At 44.2% G+C, this 20,000-nt stretch overlaps 1 protein-coding gene across 3 annotated transcripts in view; it reads left to right on the top strand.

The window, feature by feature from the left end:
• The window catches only part of LOC134437178 (arrestin red cell-like), a 162,349-nt gene that overhangs the window by 106,259 nt on the left and 36,090 nt on the right, over positions 1-20,000 (top strand). For all 3 annotated transcript variants that reach the window (XM_063186655.1, XM_063186654.1, XM_063186653.1), the window contains exons 4-7: positions 4,372-4,416; positions 7,869-7,966; positions 10,197-10,295; positions 19,347-19,406. In XM_063186655.1, coding sequence (XP_063042725.1) covers positions 4,372-4,416; positions 7,869-7,966; positions 10,197-10,295; positions 19,347-19,406 — 302 coding nt within the window. The remainder of the gene's footprint in view (positions 1-4,371; positions 4,417-7,868; positions 7,967-10,196; positions 10,296-19,346; positions 19,407-20,000) is intronic.

Raw genomic sequence — 20,000 nt, 5'->3', positions numbered from 1 at the left:
GAGGAGGGGATAGCCGCATAGAGGTACCAGATACTATACTCAATTTTTACACTTTCATGTAAATCAACACTTTGGGACATGTACCAAGAGTAGGAGTGTTGAATTCAGCTCTCTTAAGTGTAAAAGGAACACTGCAAAAACGCACTGTGTGTGCCGTAATGTCTCCCAGTCATGGTGAAAGATACAGAGCGACAACTTTTGGATGGAGTAGGGAGAGAGGGAGGGAGGGTTGTGCAAGTTTAATGAGTCTCCAAGGCCAAGTCAGTCTCTCTCCTCACGGGCAGCCTCCCACTGACACTCCCCAAAGACACCCACCCACCCCAGCATGACTTACTAAGCCGTGAACAATAGACCCTTGGCAGAGAGAAACAGACAGTCAAAGGCAAAGACAAAGCTGGCTTTATTGCCCACACTGCTAGGAATTGAAAAGCCATTTTGGGTTAAAAACATTGATGGTAAGAGGGTAGCCCCTTTACACACACTGTTCCACCACTGGAACGTCGCAATAGTCTGAAAAAACTTTGCTACCTTAGTTTTCCACTAAGACTGTGCAGAGGGCCTTTTGTAATCATTTTGGACTTGGTCATTGCCATTCTGGTAACAGTTAAATTATAACGGGGGCCGTATCTTAAGGGGTTAAAACAAACCGTATAGAAACCATGTTATAATTAGTACGAGGGCTTTGTAGTGTTTTATTCTTTTCCCCTTCTGTAATTGCTGTGGTCTTTTGTTAATAAGCAAAAAAAGCACACCTTCGATTAGAAGAATAGAAAATCGCTCATATGGCAAGTATGAAAACATGATTAAAAGCATAAACTTTTGGCCCTGCCATGGCCTAACGACAGAGCTCTGGGTTACTATGCTGGTGACTCGGGTTCAATTCTGGCAAGGGTATTTTGGCGATCTTCCCCCATCTCTCTCTCCCACTCGCTTCATGTCACCATCTCCAACTTTCCTAAAAAATATAAATAAAAAATATATTTAAAAAAGTGTAAACTTGTGAAGCTACAGATGTGGTGTCAGCAGATGTAGTAGTAGTCTGTTGCCTCTTTTCCACTGCCGGTCTTTTGGTAGGCCTACAGCTCCACACAGCGCGACTCGACTACCACTTTTCGAATGGACACGATACAGCTAAATCGCAACGCAAAAAGTGGGCGGCTGAGTCGCGCTGTGTCAAGCTGTAGGCCTACTAGAAAAATGACAGTGGAAAAGAGGCAAATGTGGGCCTGGTCCACATTAGCATATATTTGGTACAGCGGAGTGTTGTTGTGTAGAGACTATATATTGAATGTACTGTTAGCAGTAGATGTTGTAGCAGCCATTTGTCAGCCTTGTGTTCTGGGGCGTATCGCCTACAGTACTACAAATCCTTTGGGAAAGTGTGTGTGTGTGTGTGTGTGTGTGTGTGTGTGTGTGTGTGTGTGTGTGTGTGTGTGTGTGTGTGTGTGTGTGTTCGTGTGTGCGTGTGTGCGTGTGTGTGTGTGTGTGTGTGTGTGTGTGTGTGTGTGTGTGTGTGTGTGTGTGTGTGTGTGTGTGTGTGTGTGCGTGCGTGCGAGAGTGGTTGCTAGGAAGGAAGATGCCGTTTTCAAAGTGTGTTATCCGTCTTTGCACTGGGAAGTTCTGTATACTGTTTGTGTTTATGAGGAAGGAAGCTCAGTGACTGAGCAATGATGCAATATTAAAGACCTAACTATGACAACTCTGAATCTTCCCACAGCTCAACGTCAGCCAAAACCCCGCCACCAAAACACTAAATTAGATCAACAAGACGCACAACAGCCACAAAAACGTCAAAGCACTTACTCTAGGGATGTGTGAGTTTTTGGCTGTGTTTATTCTTGCCTAATTAGATTCATCGTAATGCCCTCGAGGTGAACTCGAACTCTGAATATGCCATAGCAGTAGTGTTGTACTGTAGTAGGCGTAGCCGTTGTTTGTTTTTGTTCTTGAACATGAACAGATGTCAGCGGGCACGTTTCTGGGTCTTTTTTTTTATTTGTTTCGCTTGCGTAAGCCGTTTGCATGCGCGATAGTGTTGCAAAAGACAGACTGACAGTGAAAACCGCAATGATGCTGGAATATTGTTTTCCACAACTACTTATTGTCATGTTTCACACATTGTTGTCGAGTCTGTTGGATGAGGATGTGGGAGCATCTTGAATGCTAATAATCAAACACTTAAAGGAGTATGCCACTATTTTGGGGCTTAATACAGTTAACATCGTTGGCCGGGGTTTATAAAGGTGGTAAAGTGTCTTATTTTTCAGGTTAGGTGTCTTGCTTTAAGACAAGAGGGAGAATGTAGCTAAGCTAGTGAAAGTCAATGGATCGCTGTAGCAAGTGTGATGCATTGACTTTCACTAGATTAGATACTTGCTCCCTCGTTAAAACAAGACAACGCCTAACTTGAAAATAAGACACTTTACCACCTTTATAAACCCAGGGTAATGATTTTAACCGTATTCAGCCCCCCAAAAAAGCCATACCACTTTAACGTTTTGCTTCTTTTGAGTGACACAAGCGAATGCGCATCCATGAGCCCCAATGCTGAAAGTATTGTATTAGCCTTAGCATGATTTTTAATCAGCTTGTAACTGGGCAGAAGGTAGCCTGATGTTGAGAATTGAACAAAAGCTTACGGACGGTATGGCCAGGTGAGGTGGAAGACACTTGTCAAGTCAAGTCAGCTTTTATTGTCACTTTCTTCATATGCATAAGTCATACAAGGAAAATGAAATTACGTTTTCTCTCTATACCATGCCAAGACATAGACATACACAGGACTGACATTTTACAGACTGACATAAAGTGCAAGACAGGGCGGGTAATAGTGATGGACTGGTAACAATAAGTGATTAATAATAAATACAATAAAAATGAACATTTAACATTGAACATTTAACATGTAGACAGAAAGATAAGATAAATATAGAATGTAGACATTACAATAATAAAACAATAATAACAGTGACCGTAGCAATAGTCACAGTAATAATAATAATACAAAAGTAGTAATTGTAAGCAGCTTGTTGTATTGTCTTATTGTTCAAGTGAGGTAGTACAGGGTGGGTTGCCTTTTCAACCGTCCATGGGATATGAACATACGTACTAGGTACATTTTGAGGAGATGGCTGTGTTAGATTTCAAGTTATACAAAGCAATATACATCCCTCACTCACTGCAATGGTTTCAAGTTTCTATGTATTCGGGACGGGTTTCTGTGAATCTTTAAAGACCGCCTGAGTTCATCTTATCTGCTGTCCGTCCAGTGGGTGTCCTTTCTTATAACGTTGTCGTTGAGTTGTGACGCTCGTCTCCGGCCCAGGGCCTGAGCAAGATGCCCCTGCCTGATTGGTTCAAGACAGGGACACTGTCACGATCCGTTAGCCTCTTCTCGTAACGGCCCCCTCAGGTGTTGCACCTCAAAGGTTGTGTGTCCTGTTTGTGTCTATATCTGTCTTCATTTCTTCTCTCCACCTCCTTTTAGATTACATTTGCGTTACACTTAGAAGCAGCTTTTCATCCAAAAGCGACTTGCAGATATTCCAGTGTGGGGTTAGGTGCCTTGCTCAAGGCCCCCTCTGCCATGGAGCGTGGTAGGGGGTGGAAGGGTGGGATTTGAACAGGCATCTCGTGCTGTGGCCTAATTGTGAGAATATGTAACTGTAATGGAACGTCATAGCTAATATTTGTTAAATGTTAGGTAAGGGTTAACGTTCGGCGAGAAGGTCGCTACCGTGGAATAGCAACACGACAGAGAGAATCTTTAGACCCCGACGCGGAGCGGAGGGGTCTTGTTCTCTCTGAAGTGCTGCTATTCCACAAAGCGACCGACTCGCCGAACGTTAACCCGCTTATTATATGGATATACTTAAATGATTCACACATGACGGGGACATTTCTTTAGGCCTGTGTTAAGTTTATCATAGTGTTTCATGTCAAAAGGTTGTTGCTGTGCAAAACAAAACAGTGCCGTTGTGGAACACCGCTAGGCAACAGCTAGGTAGCCAGGACAACAGGTGTTGTCTATCACAGCAGCTGATTAGAGTCTTGTTGAAAAGTCGCTTTAGCAGTGAAATGTCTTGTTGCCATTGACAGCGGTCTGTTATAGACCAACCCGTCCGTTATCGAAAAATAACAGACGTGCGAACGTTGGGGAGCCCCACTGAAATGAATGGAGCATTCGACCGATGACGTCACACCATATAATAATTATACTTAACACTTTGTCCCTGTGTACGTGCATGTGCGTGAATGTGCGTGCGTGCGTGCGTGCGTGCGTGCGTGCGTGCGTGCGTGTGTGTGCGTGCGTGCGTGCGTGCGTGTGTGTGTGTGCTACACCACTTACCTCTCCACCTTCTCTCATTACAGATGGTGTGCTGCTGGTGGACCCTGAATACCTTAAAGACAGAAAAGGTACAGTATGCCCATGACCTGACCACGGCCTTTTGTATTACCTCCGCCAAGGAGGTTATGTTTTCTGTCGTGTTGGTTTGTCTGTCTGGTTGTTTGTCTGTCAGCAGGATTTGGATGAAACTTTGTGGAGTTGTTGGACATGAACAAGGAACAAGTGATTCAATTTTGGTGGTGATCCAAATCACGATCCAGGTCCAGGATTTAAAAAAAAAGATTCTTCATCATGACGGGAATAGGGCGAATTTTTACTTTGAAGTTTCTAACTCCACAAAAAGAAGGCAGAAAGACTTAAAATAAAAATAGACTGTAACATACAACAACATTGTAGCAAAATAAAAAAGTTAAAAAAAATGCAACCTTGAGTGCCTCAGCATTTGTCTTTGGACAGCATTTGGACCAAGTTTGAGAGCCCCTACACTGAAGAGCACCAAGGAAAAAGGTGAAGACCCAGAATCACCCAAATTACCTGCTTGTGTTTTAAAAATAGAGTGTAACATAGTCAACATTTCCATCAAACAGCTTCCTTGGCAGAGAGGTCTGCACTCTCTGAGTGTCTTTCTAGTTTATTTATTTATTTATTTTTTAAATAATTATTTTTTTTCAACCCCTAGATTGAAAGACCAACTCTTTAACCACTAGGCCACGGCTGACCCAACACAGACACACAAATTCAACTTCAAACTCGAGTCAACGTTCAACTTTATTGTCCCCAAAGGGGCACTTCCGTGTGCTGCCAGACAGTATCAACACATATAGACAACAGCAACAGATAACACTGGACAGACATAAAGTGCAGCTGATCAATAAAAGGATAAAAGGACCATGAATAGGGTTATAGAATAACAAATAAAACCATCATGAATAAAGGCAAGGCAAAGCAAGGCCAGTTTATTTGCGTATAGCGCATTTCATACACAGGTGCAACTCAATGTGCTTCACAAAAACAGGAACAAGAAAAGGACAAAAACAAGAAAGAAAGAAATTAGAGTCAAAGAAAATGTTGCCGTATATTGTGAGGCAGTATTATCATGCAATGCTACGCCTCACCACTCCTGACTGTGGCCTTGATAGACTGAACACACTTGGCTGAGGAAAGCCATGACGTCAAGTGATTTTGTTTGTCACATTGTGCGAAAACTTCTGAGAAACACTGATGACCCATGCCAGTGTGTGTGTGTGTGTGTGTGTGTGTGTGTGTGTGTGTGTGTGTGTGTGTGTGTGTGTGTGTGTGTGTGTGTGTGTGTGTGTGTGTGTGTGTGTGTGTGTGTGTGTGTGTGTGTGTGTGTGTGTGTGTTTTTCCCACAACTCAGAGGGGAAAGAAATAATCTATGAAATCGTTGGTGTCTTTCCCAGTCTTTCTTGGCTGCTGCGTCCTCATGTCTTTTGTCTTCCTGTCTGTTGGTCTGTCACAGTGGTTCTCAACCTTTTTTGAACAAACGCCCCCTGGACCTCATCCTAATCCTCCCAACGCCCCCCTTAGTATAAAAAAAATCAAATGGAATAATGCTCCCAATGACAACTTAAGCCCCACCCCCTCTTAACTGTATGCTTCTCAAGGCCCCCCCCAGGGCCCCCCAATGCATCCTAGGGGACTGTACCACCCCCGTTGAGAAACACTAGTTTATCCCTTTTTTCCGAAGTCTTCCTTCCTATCTCTAATTTCGTACAGGCCAGGTTGAGTATCGAGAAATGCCGTAAAAGGGTACAGAAATGATTGCACACAGTCATGGAGTATGGCTTTCTTTTTTTTAAAGTATTTTTTTGGGGCTTTTCAGCCTTTATTGGTTTTTGTGAGACAGGATAGTGGAGGAGAGACAGGAAGTGAGCTGGGAGAGAGAGAGAGGGGAAGGACCGGCAAAGGACCCGGACCGGGAATCGAACCCGGGTCGGCTAAGTGGTAAACGTGTGCCCTACCATATCAGCCACGGTAGGGCCGAGTATGGCTTTCTTATCCCAATAAACAGATATAGTTATGGTTATTAGTGGAAAGAAAAGAAGTGGGTTGGTTCAGTCAAGGGAGTGAATAGGTGGGGCATGTGTCAAATGAATGCCTTGGGGAGATTTATTCCTGCCTGATAAATTTCTGTGCAAAAAAAAAAAAAAAACAGGATTTTTTTTTTTAGTTTTAAATTGGTTTTCTATTGAGTTTTTTTTTCAAGCTGGTTGTATCTCTCTCTCAGGTTCTCTCTCTCTCTCACTCTCACTCTTTCACTCATTCGGTGTCTTATTTCCCCTCTTTCTTGCTCTTTCAGTCCCTCGTTCTCTCTCCCTCTCTCTGTCTCTCGCTCACTAAAATTAAATCTAATCTAATCAAATTGCATTTTATTGGCATGAATGCAGACAGACGGGGGTTGCCAAAGCAAAATACACAAATGAATCAGGGAATGTCAAAATATGCACAATAAATAACAATAATCGTTACCATAGCAGTCTTATATTAGCCATCCCATAATTAAAAGCCTTATTTAAAGCTCTATCAAGTAAATATTAAGTCGAAGGAATTTTGTCAGCACGGCTGAGAAATCCCTGGTGCTAAGGTAGCTAATTAGCTCACATAAAGACAGATCTCTGGCCAGTGTTTGTTACCCTGATTTGTGGTCCGGCACGGGTGTGAGGACCTGGATAGTTAAATAAACGAAAGAAAACTACCGGTAAGTTAGTAGTTTAGGCCAGTCGTTTTCAAAGTGGGGCACGGGGATGCAGGTTGGCAGGAAAAGTATAGCAAAACAAAATAAATAATTGAATAAATAACATACACCAAAACAAACAAAACATATGCTAAACAACATTCCCAATAGTTAAGAACACCATTATAGTACAATAAAATAAAATACAATACAATACAACCTGTATTTATTTATATAGCGCAATATCACAACTCAAGTTGTCTCAAAGTGCTTTCAAATAATCTATTGCATTTCTGAATATTAGTATATTATCTGTATTATTTTATTTATTACAGTGGGGCACTGACTCATAGTTGACTCACAATTGTCTGTCTTCCCCATACCCTCTCTCTCAAACTCACTCTCTCTCTCTGTCTTTCTCTCTCCCTCTCTCTCTCTCTGTCACTCTCTCTCTCTCTCTCAAACTCACTCTCTCTCTCTGTCTTTCTCTCTCCCTCTCTCTCTCTCTGTCACTCTCTCGGAGTGTTTGTGACACTGACGTGTGCGTTTCGGTATCACCTTGACTTGCTAGTTAAATAAACAGAATACAACTAAGATGATGTAATTATTAAACTGAAAGAAAATGTATGCATACTGTATGTCTAAATTGTCTGTCTTCCTCTCTCTTCCTCCTCCTCCGTCTCTCAAACTCACAGTGTTTGTGACGCTGACGTGTGCGTCTAAGATAATGTACTTATTAAACTGAAAGAAAATATATGCATATATCTAAATCCTCTACCCCCCCCCCTCTCTCTCCACTCTCTCTCCACTCTCTCTAACTTCCAGTGTTTGTGACGTTGACGTGTGCGTTCCGGTATGGGCGCGAGGACCTTGACGTGCTGGGCCTGTCGTTCCGTAAGGACCTGTACATCTCCACCTTCCAGGTAGGGATCCACCATGCATTGGCTTTAAAGGGACAGTTTGGTCAATTTCAGCATGCAGTTGTAATGCTCACACTACCCTGGACTTGTCAGTACCTGAGATTTTTTTTCTTCTTCTTCAGCCGTTTCCGAGATCCTGGTCATTGTAATGGGGGCAGCTCTTTGTTTACATTTCAAAAAAACATTTTTATTTATTCCCAAAAACATCCAAAAGGTTGTAAAACATCAGCAGACAACTAGCAAACAGCAGTACCTTTTGGGAAAATATTTGGAGTTGGCCTATGTTTCATTTTTTAAAAATGTAAACAGACGCTGCCCCCATTAGAATTGCTCATATCTCGGAAAGGACTGAGCCGAAAAATGTGGCATCACCAGGTACTGACAAGTCAAGGGTAGCGTGAGCAATACAACTGCATGTTGAAATTGACCAAACTGTCCCTTTAACATCAGTATCGGCCAATGTTTGACATGTCTCAACACATCGGACATCGGTCGACATTAACGCCAATGTTTTTAGGTGCGTCCAAGCATCTCTATAAGAGGCTGTGTACGTCCGTCGGAAGGCTTAATTTAAATCGGCCACGCTCAGTGCTCTCGGTGCTCAGTCGTCGAGCTGCACTACAAAGGGTGCTGAAATGTTGATTGTCTGCCTTTTTATAGTCGCGCACACGGTAACCGAACGCTACGTCATAATAGCAGCTATGCATTTTCATTTTGAGGTAGCTAAGCGTAGCGTACCCTTCAGCCGAATTCTGTTCACCTGTTGCATAGAGGGACATAACAGTAATCTTGCGGCAACTCGCATTACTTTTTTGCACAAGCCAGCTTCACTTACACCTTGGACCGTTCTATGGAAATTATTTGTGCACTGGGGTTTGTGAGTATTGAACATTGTGACAGCCGACTCCAGGCGTGGAAGTGTGTGTGGTAGTGTGTGTAGTAGCACATATAGAGAAAGCCCATTGGGAAACTCCAACTCCAACTCCCATTGTCATTGTGACACAGCACTCCACAGCACACACAAGTGAACACTGCACACTGCACACAACGAAATTGCATTTTATGCCTCACCCGTGCAAGGGGGCAGCCCTCAGTGGCGCCCCATGGGGAGCAGTGCGGTGGGACGGTACCATGCTCAGGGTACCTCAGTCATGGAGGAGGATGGGGGAGAGCACTGGTTGATTACTCCCCCCACCAACCTGGCGGGTCGGGAGTCGAACCGGCAACCTCTGGGATGCAAGTCTGACGCCCTAACCGCTCACCCATGACTGCCCTCATATATATAAATAATAAACATATCGCAAGGGAGGATCATTCATTTTCTGCTGGCGGGCAATGTGGACCGCACAGGTGTGTTCCGTTGCGCTCAGTGAGAGCACTGGAAGAGAACACGTCTTCTGATTCTTGCTTTGCAATCATTTGAATTTGGTGAACTCTGGCACTCTTAGAATAAAGCTGACTGCTTTGTGCCTTGACGTTAAAAAGCTGGCATTGAATCGTAAGCGCATGATTCACCCAAACGGTTTTATATATTTATTATTTGTCAATGTTTAGATTTCTTCCCACGTGCACGTGTTGCTGAAATGGCGTGATACTAATGGTTGATAAATAGGCTACTACAGGTTATGAGGAGGCCAGGGGGCATTTGGGTAAAAAAAAAGTTGAGAACCACTGGCATAGACGGACGCATCTGTTGTCCGACTGTCGGACTTGTGTTTATATGTTACGGTTCTTAAACTTATGGGTTCTGATATGTTTTTTTTTAACAATGACTGATTTTTTTGTATTTTTTTTGTACTGTATTTGACAATGACTTTCATTGTTTGTCTTCAATTTTTGTATCTTATTTTCATCACAGGGAGTGAAAATGTGTTTTTGGAAATAAAAGAAGCATTCACAAATTCAGTTTGCATCATTGTCAGTCTGTATTAAATGTTATTATCTTGTAATTTTCACATCTGTACATCTCCTAGCCAGGCCGTGCCTTCCTAGTGACGCAACACCTTCAGCGTTGCTACCAGTCAGGTCAAGAACAATGCAAGTACTTTCTGAGCTCCCGAAAAACTGAGAACTCCTCCCACTTTGTTGGGAAGCAAACAGCCATTAGCAAACCAAGGGAGGCGGGTCAACCATGCAGTTTGGGAAATGTTAATTGTTATGCTCTTGGTCAGACCAAGTCTCGAAGAGATTTGAAAGTCGATGATAATCAGGCCATACATCTTCTCCCTTCCAGGCCTTCCCCCCTCTGCCTGAGGAACGCAAGCCACTCAGTCGCCTGCAGGAGAGGCTGCTGAAGAAGCTCGGACAGCACGCACACCCCTTCAACTTCACCGTGAGCAGAACACACAGAGACACACGCACACGCACGCACGCACGCACGCACGGACACACGCACGCACACACACACACACACACACACACACACACACACACACACACACACACACACACACACACACACACACACACACACACACACACACACACACACACACAGTCACAACACACACAAGGTTGGGCAAAGCATGCACACACCCCTTCAACTTCACCGTGAGAAGAACACACAGAGACACACGCACACGCACACGCACACGCACACGCACACGCACACGCACGCACGCACACAGTCACAACACACACCAGGTCTATAAGCTGGGTAAAGCATGCACACCCCCCTTCAACTTCACCGTGAGAAGAATACACACGTACACACAGGCACAGGGCTTTTTCTAGAGATGTTTGCACACGAGTAGGCCGATGAGGGCTCTGCGTTCCTGGTTCAGAAAAAAAAACCCTGCGCGCACACACACACCTGCACACACACCTGCACACACACACACACACACACACACACACACACACACACACACACACACACAAGCACACACACACACACACACACACACACACACACACACATACACCACACACACACACACACACACACATGCTCTCTCTCTCTCTCTCTCTCTCTCTCTCTCTCTCTCTCTCACACACACACACACATACACACACACACACACACACACACACACACACACACACACACACACACACACACACACACACACACACCTGCACATACACGTCATTATCATCAGAAGACAGGCTTTGTTCTGCTGGTCCATAGTATTTAATGTGATGTCAAATCCCCCCCTTAATCGAATACCATTTCCTCATACTCACTTTCTTGTGAAGCAGCTTATGCTGTAAACCAGTGTCTCTCAAACTTTTTCAGACTAAGGACCACTTTGACCCCCCTAACAATGTTCAGGGACCACCTGTCAACTGAATTGACAGTTGAGGGGTGCTGATTTGACACTGCTAATTTTTATGAAGACCACTCACTTTTTATTTACATTACAAGCCTGTCCTATTGTGGTGAAAATATGACTTCGGCTATGTTTAGCTTGGTAATTATGTTACAAATATAGTCTACTGCTAGCTCGTCTTTGAAAAGTAGAAATCCCTTCGTGGACCACCTGAGCGCTGTCGCGGACCACCAGTGGTCCCCGGACCACACTTTGAGAATCCCTGCTGTAAACCAGTGGTTCCCAACCTATGGGTCGGGACCCAACTTATGGGTCGCCAAAGATCCACAGGGGGTCGTGAGGCCCTCTTGTTTTTAAGGGGTTTCATTTGAAATATATACAGTGCCCTCCATAATTATTGGCACCCCTGGTTGAGATGTGTTAAAAGCCTTCAAATAAATTCAGTGTTTATTGCAAAACGAGGTGGCGTCGAAACACGGCTTGCAGCCAACCCAACTCGTCCAGCAATACCATCAATTCTCTTGGCAAACGTAAGATCTATGGACAATAAGATGGATGACATACGGCTACTAAGATCAGCGAACAAAACTGTGAGGAACTGCTGTGTGACCGTGTTTACAGAATCATGGCTGAACGACGGCATACCCGACTCGGCTTTACAACTGGAGCAACTTACGTGCCACCGAGCGGACAGAGCCCTTGCAGAGAAAAAACGAGGGGGAGGAATATGTGTTTACACACATGATGCTTGGTGCAAAAATGCTACGGTGGTACAGAGACACTGCTCTCCACTAGTGGAGTTCATGATCATCAAGTGCCGACCCTTCTATCTACCAAGAGAAATATCCGCCATTCTACTGGTCGCAGTTTACCTCGCTCCTAGCAATACCACCAGCGCCAGAAGCGAGGCACTGAACGAGCTGCATCGGGGAATCAGTGAACAACAAGATGCACACCCAGATGCCTTCACAGTGGTCATGGGAGATTTCAACCACGGAAATCTCAAAACAGTTCTTCCAAAATTTCACCAACATGTTAACTTTCCAACAAGAGGACAAAACACCCTGGACTTTGTTTATACCCCAAAACAAGGAGCATACAAGGCAAAGCCCATCCCCCACATCGGCCTATCAGACCACCTAACGATTCTGCTACTGCCAGCCTACAGACAAAAGGTAAAACTCACCAAACCAGCTCTGAAGGAGGTGAGAAAATGGCCAGAAGGAGCCGTGTCACGACTACAAGACTGCTTTGAAACCACAGATTGGGACATGTTCAAAACAGCTGCCACCCACAGCAACCACATTGACATTGAGGAGTACACAGACACCGTGACCTCCTACATCACAAAATGCATTGATGATGTTACAGAAATAAAACGCATCACCACCAGGGCCAACCAGAAGCCATGGTTCACAGGAGACGTTCACAGACTGCTGAGGGCCAGAGACAAAGCCTTCAGAGCAGGAGACGTAGCTGGCCTAAAAGCAGCAAGAGCAAACCTGTCCCAGGGCATCAGGAAAGCAAAAAAGGAATACTCGGACAAAATAACAACACACTTCAAAGACAGCAGAGATGCACAGAGCCTGTGGCAGGGCATACAGGCCATCACGGACTATAAGCCCGCACCACGAAGCTGTGACAACAACACCTCTCTGCTAAACGACCTGAACAGTTTCTTTGCCCGTTTTGAAGCACAAAATGACACTCATCCACAGAAAACTCCCCCTCCCCCCATGATCAACCCCTGTACCTGTCCTCTGCCAGTGTGAAGAGGACACTGGCCACCATCAACCCACGCAAAGCAGCTGGCCCAGACAACATACCTGGCCGAGTGTTGAAGGATTGTGCAGAAGAGCTGAAGGATGTCTTCACAGACATCTTTAACACCTCTCTCTGGAGCAAGCAGTCATCCCATCACTTTTCAAAGCTGCTACCATCATACCCGTGCCGAAGAAATCATCACCATCATGCTTCAATGACTACCGTCCTGTAGCACTGACGCCCATAATCATGAAGTGCTTCGAACGGCTAGTCCTGTCACACATCAAAGCCACCCTACCCCCCACCCTGGACCCCTACCAGTTCGCATACCGAGCCAAGCGATCCACGGAGGATGCAATCTGCTCTGCCCTCCATCCAGCCCTCACCCACTTGGACAATAAAGACTCATATGTGAGAATGCTGTTCATTGACTTCAGCTCAGCATTCAATACCATAATACCACAACAACTCATCAGAAAACTGGACAAACTAGGTTTCAGCACCTCCGTCTGCAACTGGCTGCTGGACTTCCTGATGCAGAGACCACAAGCAGTACGGGTAGGGAATAACACCTCAAGCACCCTGACCCTGAGCACGGGGGCTCCGCAAGGTTGTGTTCTCAGCCCCCTGCTGTTCACGCTGCTGACACATGACTGCACAACGACCCACAGCACTAACCATCTAGTGAAGTTTGCGGATGATACAACACTGGTGGGCCTCATCACTAAGGGCGATGAGACCCACTACAGAGAAGAAGTAGACCTGCTGGCCAGATGGTGCAAAGACAACAACCTCCTGCTGAATGTCAACAAGACCAAGGAGATTGTTGTCAACTTTCAGAGGGTCCAAAAACAACTGCCACCACTGACCATCGACGGTGATGCTGTGGAGAGAGTGAGCAGCACCAAGTTCCTTGGAGTGCACATCAGCGACGACCTCTCTTGGACCACCAACACTACATCACTGGCGAAGAAGGCCCATCAGCGTCTCTACTTCTTGCGCAAACTAAAGAAGGCAAGTGCTACACCCTCCATCATGACAACATTCTACAGAGGAACCATAGAGAGCGTCGTGTCCAGCTGCATCACAGTGTGGGGAGGAAGCTGCACGGAGAAAAACAGGAAGACACTCCAGCGTGTTGTGAACACAGCGAAGAAGATCATTGGAGTACCACTCCCCTCCCTGCAGGACATTTACACCGCACGCCTCACCCGAAAAGCACTGATGATCATCAAAGACACAAGCCACCCTGCACACAAACTGTTCAGCCTCCTGCCCTCTGGAAAGAGGTACAGGCGCCTCCGTTCCCGTACCACCACGCTTACAAGCAGCACGATGCATCAAGCAATCAAGATACTGAACACTCAACCCACTCTCCCTTCACTGTCAGCCTCTAGCCAGCCAGGCCACTGACAACGCTCCCCCCCCTCATCCCCACCACCATATCTGCGACTGAACACTCCACCTGCACTACTACATCTGTGACTGAACTTTCAACCTGCACTAACTCAAAACATACACATGCACACACACACACACACACACACACACACACACACACACACACACACACACACACACACACACACACACACACACACACACACACACCACACACACACACACACACACACACACACACACACAAGCACACTGCACTTTCTGCACTAAACCCAAACATACACACACTGACACACAACTCATACTCACACACATACACACACACACACACACACACACACACACATACACAGGTACACACACACAGACGCACACCGCACTTTCTACCTGCACTAAACACACACACACACACACACACACACACACACACACACACACACACACACACACACACACGCACACAAAACACATACAAACACACACACACACATACTGCTGCTGGTGTATTTAAATAAAAACCTTTTTTAATTATTTATTTCTTCAAATGCTACTATTACTATGTCAGAACGCTATAAAGGACTTTTAGGAAAAAGAACAACAAAATACCTCCTCTTAATGTATGTTCTCTACAAGTCTTCTGTTGTCCAGTCTTGCACTTTAAATGTCTGTATGAGCAATGTCTACGTCCATACTGTCTATGTCCATGTATGAGTACTGTCTATGTCTATACTGTCTATGTCCTTACCTAGATTAGTCTATGTCTGCATGGGAGAGCAAGAAACGCAATTTCAAATTCTTTGTATGACCAGTGCATGTAAAGAAATTGACAATAAACTTGACTTGACTTGACTTGACTTGACAGAAGAATACTGTCACACTGAAAATTTTAGGAAAATGTAGCCTTCAACTCAAATGAATTGTAGGAAAATAAAAAAAATCCCTGACTAAAAAATAATTATTTTTCATTAAATCACCTGTTCCACAATTATTGGCACCCTTAACAATTCCCAGGAAATAAATATAATTGAAGCATTTCTGTCATTTCTACAGTAGTTTACAAAGTTTACCAGAGTATGTAGGAACATTTAATTAGTAATTCATCACTTCCTGTTTCCCTGGGGTATAACTATGACGTGACACCGAGGCCATTTCTCTTATCCACTCTTAAACATGGGAAAGACAAAGCAACACAGCATACAAGTGAGGCAGATGTGCGTCGACCTTCACAGGTCAGGCAGAGGCTACAAGAAGATTGCCACTCAACTGCAGCTGCCCATATCTACTGTGAGAGGAATAATTAAGAAGTTCAAAACAACTGCAACAGTGGTAAACAAGCCTGGACGAGGACCCAAGTTTATTTTGCCACCACGCACAGTGAGGAGGATGGTAAGAGAAATCAAAATATCTCCAAAGCTCACTGTTACAGAATTACAACAAATGGTAGCATCCTGGGGTCACAAAGTCTCCAAATCAACCATCAGGCGCTGTCTACACGCCAACAAGCTGTTTGGGAGGCATGCACGGAGAAAACCTTTCCTCACCCACAATCATAAACGCAAACGTCTGGAGTTCGCCCAGCGGTATTGGGGCTTCAACTGGGACCGTGTGCTTTGGTCAGATGAGACCAAGATTGAGCTTTTTGGCAACAAACACTCTAAGTGGGTCTGGCGTGCCACGAAAGATGCGCATGCTGAAAAGCACCTCATACCCACTGTGAAGTATGGGGGTGGGTCAGTGATGCTGTGGGGCTGTTTCGCTTCCAAAGGCCCTGGGAAGCTTGTTAGGGTGCATGGCATCATGAATGCTTTGAAATACCAGGAAATTTTAAATCAAAATCTGTTGCCCTCTGCCAAAAAGCTGAAGATGGGTCGTCACTGGGTCTCTCAGCAAGACAATGACCCTAAACATATGGCCAAATCTACACAGAAATGGTTCACCAGACACAAAATCAAGCTCCTCCCATGGCCATCTCAGTCCCCAGACCTCAACCCCATTGAGAACCTGTGGGGTGAGCTGAAGAGGAGAGTACAGAGGAGAGGACCCAGGTCTCTGGATGATTTAGAGAGATTCTTCAAAGAGGAATGGCTGAAGATCCCTCTTTCTGTCTTTTCCCATCTTGTGAAACATTATAGGAGAAGATTAGGTGCTGTTTTGTTGGCAAAAGGGTGTTGTACAAAATATTAACAACAGGGGTGCTAATAATTGTGACACACATTATTTGATGTCAAATAATTATTTCTTTATGTGGGATTTTTTCCCCACTGAATAAATGCACTTGTATTGAAGGTTGGATTTTTCTCTTTTTTTCCATTAAGGTCCCATATTATTTAGAGAAAAAAAATAATAATTGGAAGCTAAAAAACACATCTCAACCAGGGGTGCCAATAATAATGGAGGGCACTGTATAGCCCAAGTTGAATAAATTACAAAGCATTTAACTAATAAATGCATAGAAGCAGCAAATTGTAAGTGCTACATTGAACATTTTTTTATATTTGAGCAAAGACGAATTGAGGAATAAAATAACTAAAATTAGTTTTCCCAGGAAACAGAGGGCATCTTGTGGGCATCTTGTGACTCCGTCTCTTGTGGGCGCTCGTGAGATTGGGTCACCAAAGCTTACAATGGTAAAAACATAGCCTGGTCCTGACCATCCCATAATACTACCATTTCATTTCGTATTTACGTAGTGGAGCCAATCCTTTGGCGGAAGTACGTAGGATGGCTCGCGAGGCTAGTAAAAATATAGGTCCCTGAAGAAAAAGGTTGGGAACCACTGCTGTAAGCAGCCACATGACATTGCCTTTTTCAGGGTACCTAGTCAAGATGAGATCTGTTGGTTGCCATTCAAGGAGGCCACCTTAACCCTATCGCGCCGGATGCATCATCTATGATGCATCAAATTCAAAGCCCTCTCCACGCTGACACAAAAAAAATCCATCTAAAAAACATCCTGCGTTGTCATTTCCAAACGTCCTGCAGTACGCGGAAACCGCCACAAGAGAGCAGCGGTCAACAACAAGTTGATCACAGCTCGGCGAAAAATGCAAAAATGGAGTAGAAGCGGTTTCCCTGACCGACGCTGAGATATCGACAAATTGCAAAAGGTTTGTGTACACACATTTCCAAAATATAACTCTACATCCTTTAATTTGAACACTTGCTTTGTGCAATTAATCAAGGAAGAGTTTATATTTTTACACCGTGTTGCAGAGAGATCGTGCTAAAACTGATGAGACATATAAGCACCATCCGGCGGTGGCAGGAAGTCAGCCATCAATGCATTTGCTCCATAGGGAAACTTACAAAGCATACCACGACGATCGTTTAACAAAACACACAAGTTGTTTTACTTCAAGACAAAGATATTGCCTTAAGAAACACGTTTTACTTGCGATTTTGAAAATGTAATGCAAAATGTTGAAATTATGATCTCGTAAAAAATGCATTGAAGTGAATGGAGAAATGGTCCAATTGTAGTAATGGACCCATATATTCAAATTACACATCAAAAATGAATAATGATCTATATTACACTCATAAATAGGTTGTTAAGCATTCGATCAGCTATGTTTTTACATAGATTTAAAAAAATTACCCAACCAGGCTGTGGGAAATGTAAAATATGGTCCTGCTAAAACAAGGATAGGCTTAAAAAAAATGGCAGGATCTCACTAAATATTTAAAGATAATCCTCAAATTAAATTGTCTGACAACTTTTTTAAATAAAAAAAAAAGATGCAAATGCATTAAAAGTCATTTTTCAATGGTCATGAAATTGGAATTTTCATTCCCTTTAAAGCCTGATGCATCATATATGATGCATCAAATATCTCAGTGACCTTAACAAAATTTTGATTTTTTTTTTTACATTTCTTATAAGGGACCAATATTGAAGCAAATTCCAAAAATATATAATTTTCTCTCATTGCTTTCATGGTTCAGGTTTCACAGGGTTAACTTTGAAATACTTGGGGAAACCCTGCATACGTATGTCCCTGTGTGTATTAGGGATGCAAACAATTAATCAATTTGATCAATTAATGCATGAATCGATTTTAAAAAAACATTAATCGCAATTAATTGCCATTTCGACTGACAAGAGACCCAGGTGAAATGGGCATGTGAGGAGTGTGTTTGCAGAGGGGTGTGAATAGTGGGAATATTTAAATCACCTTTGTATTAAAGAATTTAAATAGAATTCATTTAAATGTAGTATTTTATCTCATTTTTGTATTTAAATGTTTAGATTTAATAGGTTTTTTCAGGAAACATTGAGATTTCGGGGGGGAAAACGACTCAATTAATCGCAAGTCGATCGATAAGGTCAATCAACTAAAGATTAATGAATTAATTAATAATTTGCATCCCTAGTGCGTGTGTACTGTACGTAAGAGTGGGCAAGGGGCCGGGCAGACGTGGCCTTGGGGGTTAAGGAGTCGGGCTGTAGATCAGAGGGTTGTGGGTTCGAAACCCACTCCCTACCGCACTGAGGTGCCCCTGAACCTAACCCCACACTGCTCCAGGGACCGAAACCAATACCCTGTCAAAAATTGTAAGTCACTTTGGATGAAAAGCGTCAGCCAAGTGTTATGTAATGTAATGGATGAGAGGTGTGAGAAAGCGTTTTTTTTTCCCCACACTGCTCCAGGGACCGAAACCAATACCCTGTCAAAAATTGTAAGTCACTTTGGATGAAAAGCGTCAGCCAAGTGTTATGTAATGTAATGGATGAGAGGTGTGAGAAAGCGTTTTTTTCCCCCCAGTGTGCTCTGTGTGTCCTGTGTGTTTTCAAGGATGAGAGACTTGAGAGAGAGAGAGAGAGTGTGTTTTCAAGGATGAGAGACTAGAGAGAGAGAGTGTGTGTTTTCAAGGATGAGAGACTGAGAGAGAGAGAGAGCATGTGTTTTCAGTGTGCTGAGTGTCCTCTTGTGTGTGCCCTTCAGATTCCTCAGAATCTGCCCTGCTCAGTCACCCTACAGCCAGGACCAGAAGACACAGGGAAGGTGAGGAAAACACACACGCACGCACACGCGCGCGGGCGTGCGCACACACGCACACACACGCACGCACTCATAGACACACTCGCACACACACACACACACACGCAGACACGCACACACGCACACACGCACGCACTCATAGACACAAACACACACACACACACACACGCACGCGGGCGCACGCACGCACACACACACACACACGCAGACACGCACACACGCACACACGCACGCACTCATAGACACACACACACACACACACACACACACACACACACAGCCTGTCTGTCTGTATGTCTCTCTCTCTCTCTCCCTCTTTCTCTCTGTCTTTCAAGGTCCTCTCTCTCTCTCTTTCACTCTGTCTCTCAAGGTCCTCTCTCTCTGTGTGTGTGTCTCTCTCTCTCTCTCTCTCTCTCTCTCTCTCTGGCACACACACATGGCCCTTCACACACACACTTGAAATATAGCCCTACTAGGAAGACATTTTGCACAGGAGTTTTGCTGACATGTATGTGTACATTTCATACAAGTCCATACAAGCACACTGGTACATGTACAGCATGCACACCCATGGGAGCCCCCTTCAGGGATACCCTC

Source organism: Engraulis encrasicolus, chromosome 21 (assembly GCF_034702125.1).
Source record: "Engraulis encrasicolus isolate BLACKSEA-1 chromosome 21, IST_EnEncr_1.0, whole genome shotgun sequence".
Taxonomy (NCBI): Eukaryota; Metazoa; Chordata; class Actinopteri; order Clupeiformes; family Engraulidae; genus Engraulis; species Engraulis encrasicolus.
This window is presented reverse-complemented; position numbering and strand designations above follow the sequence as displayed.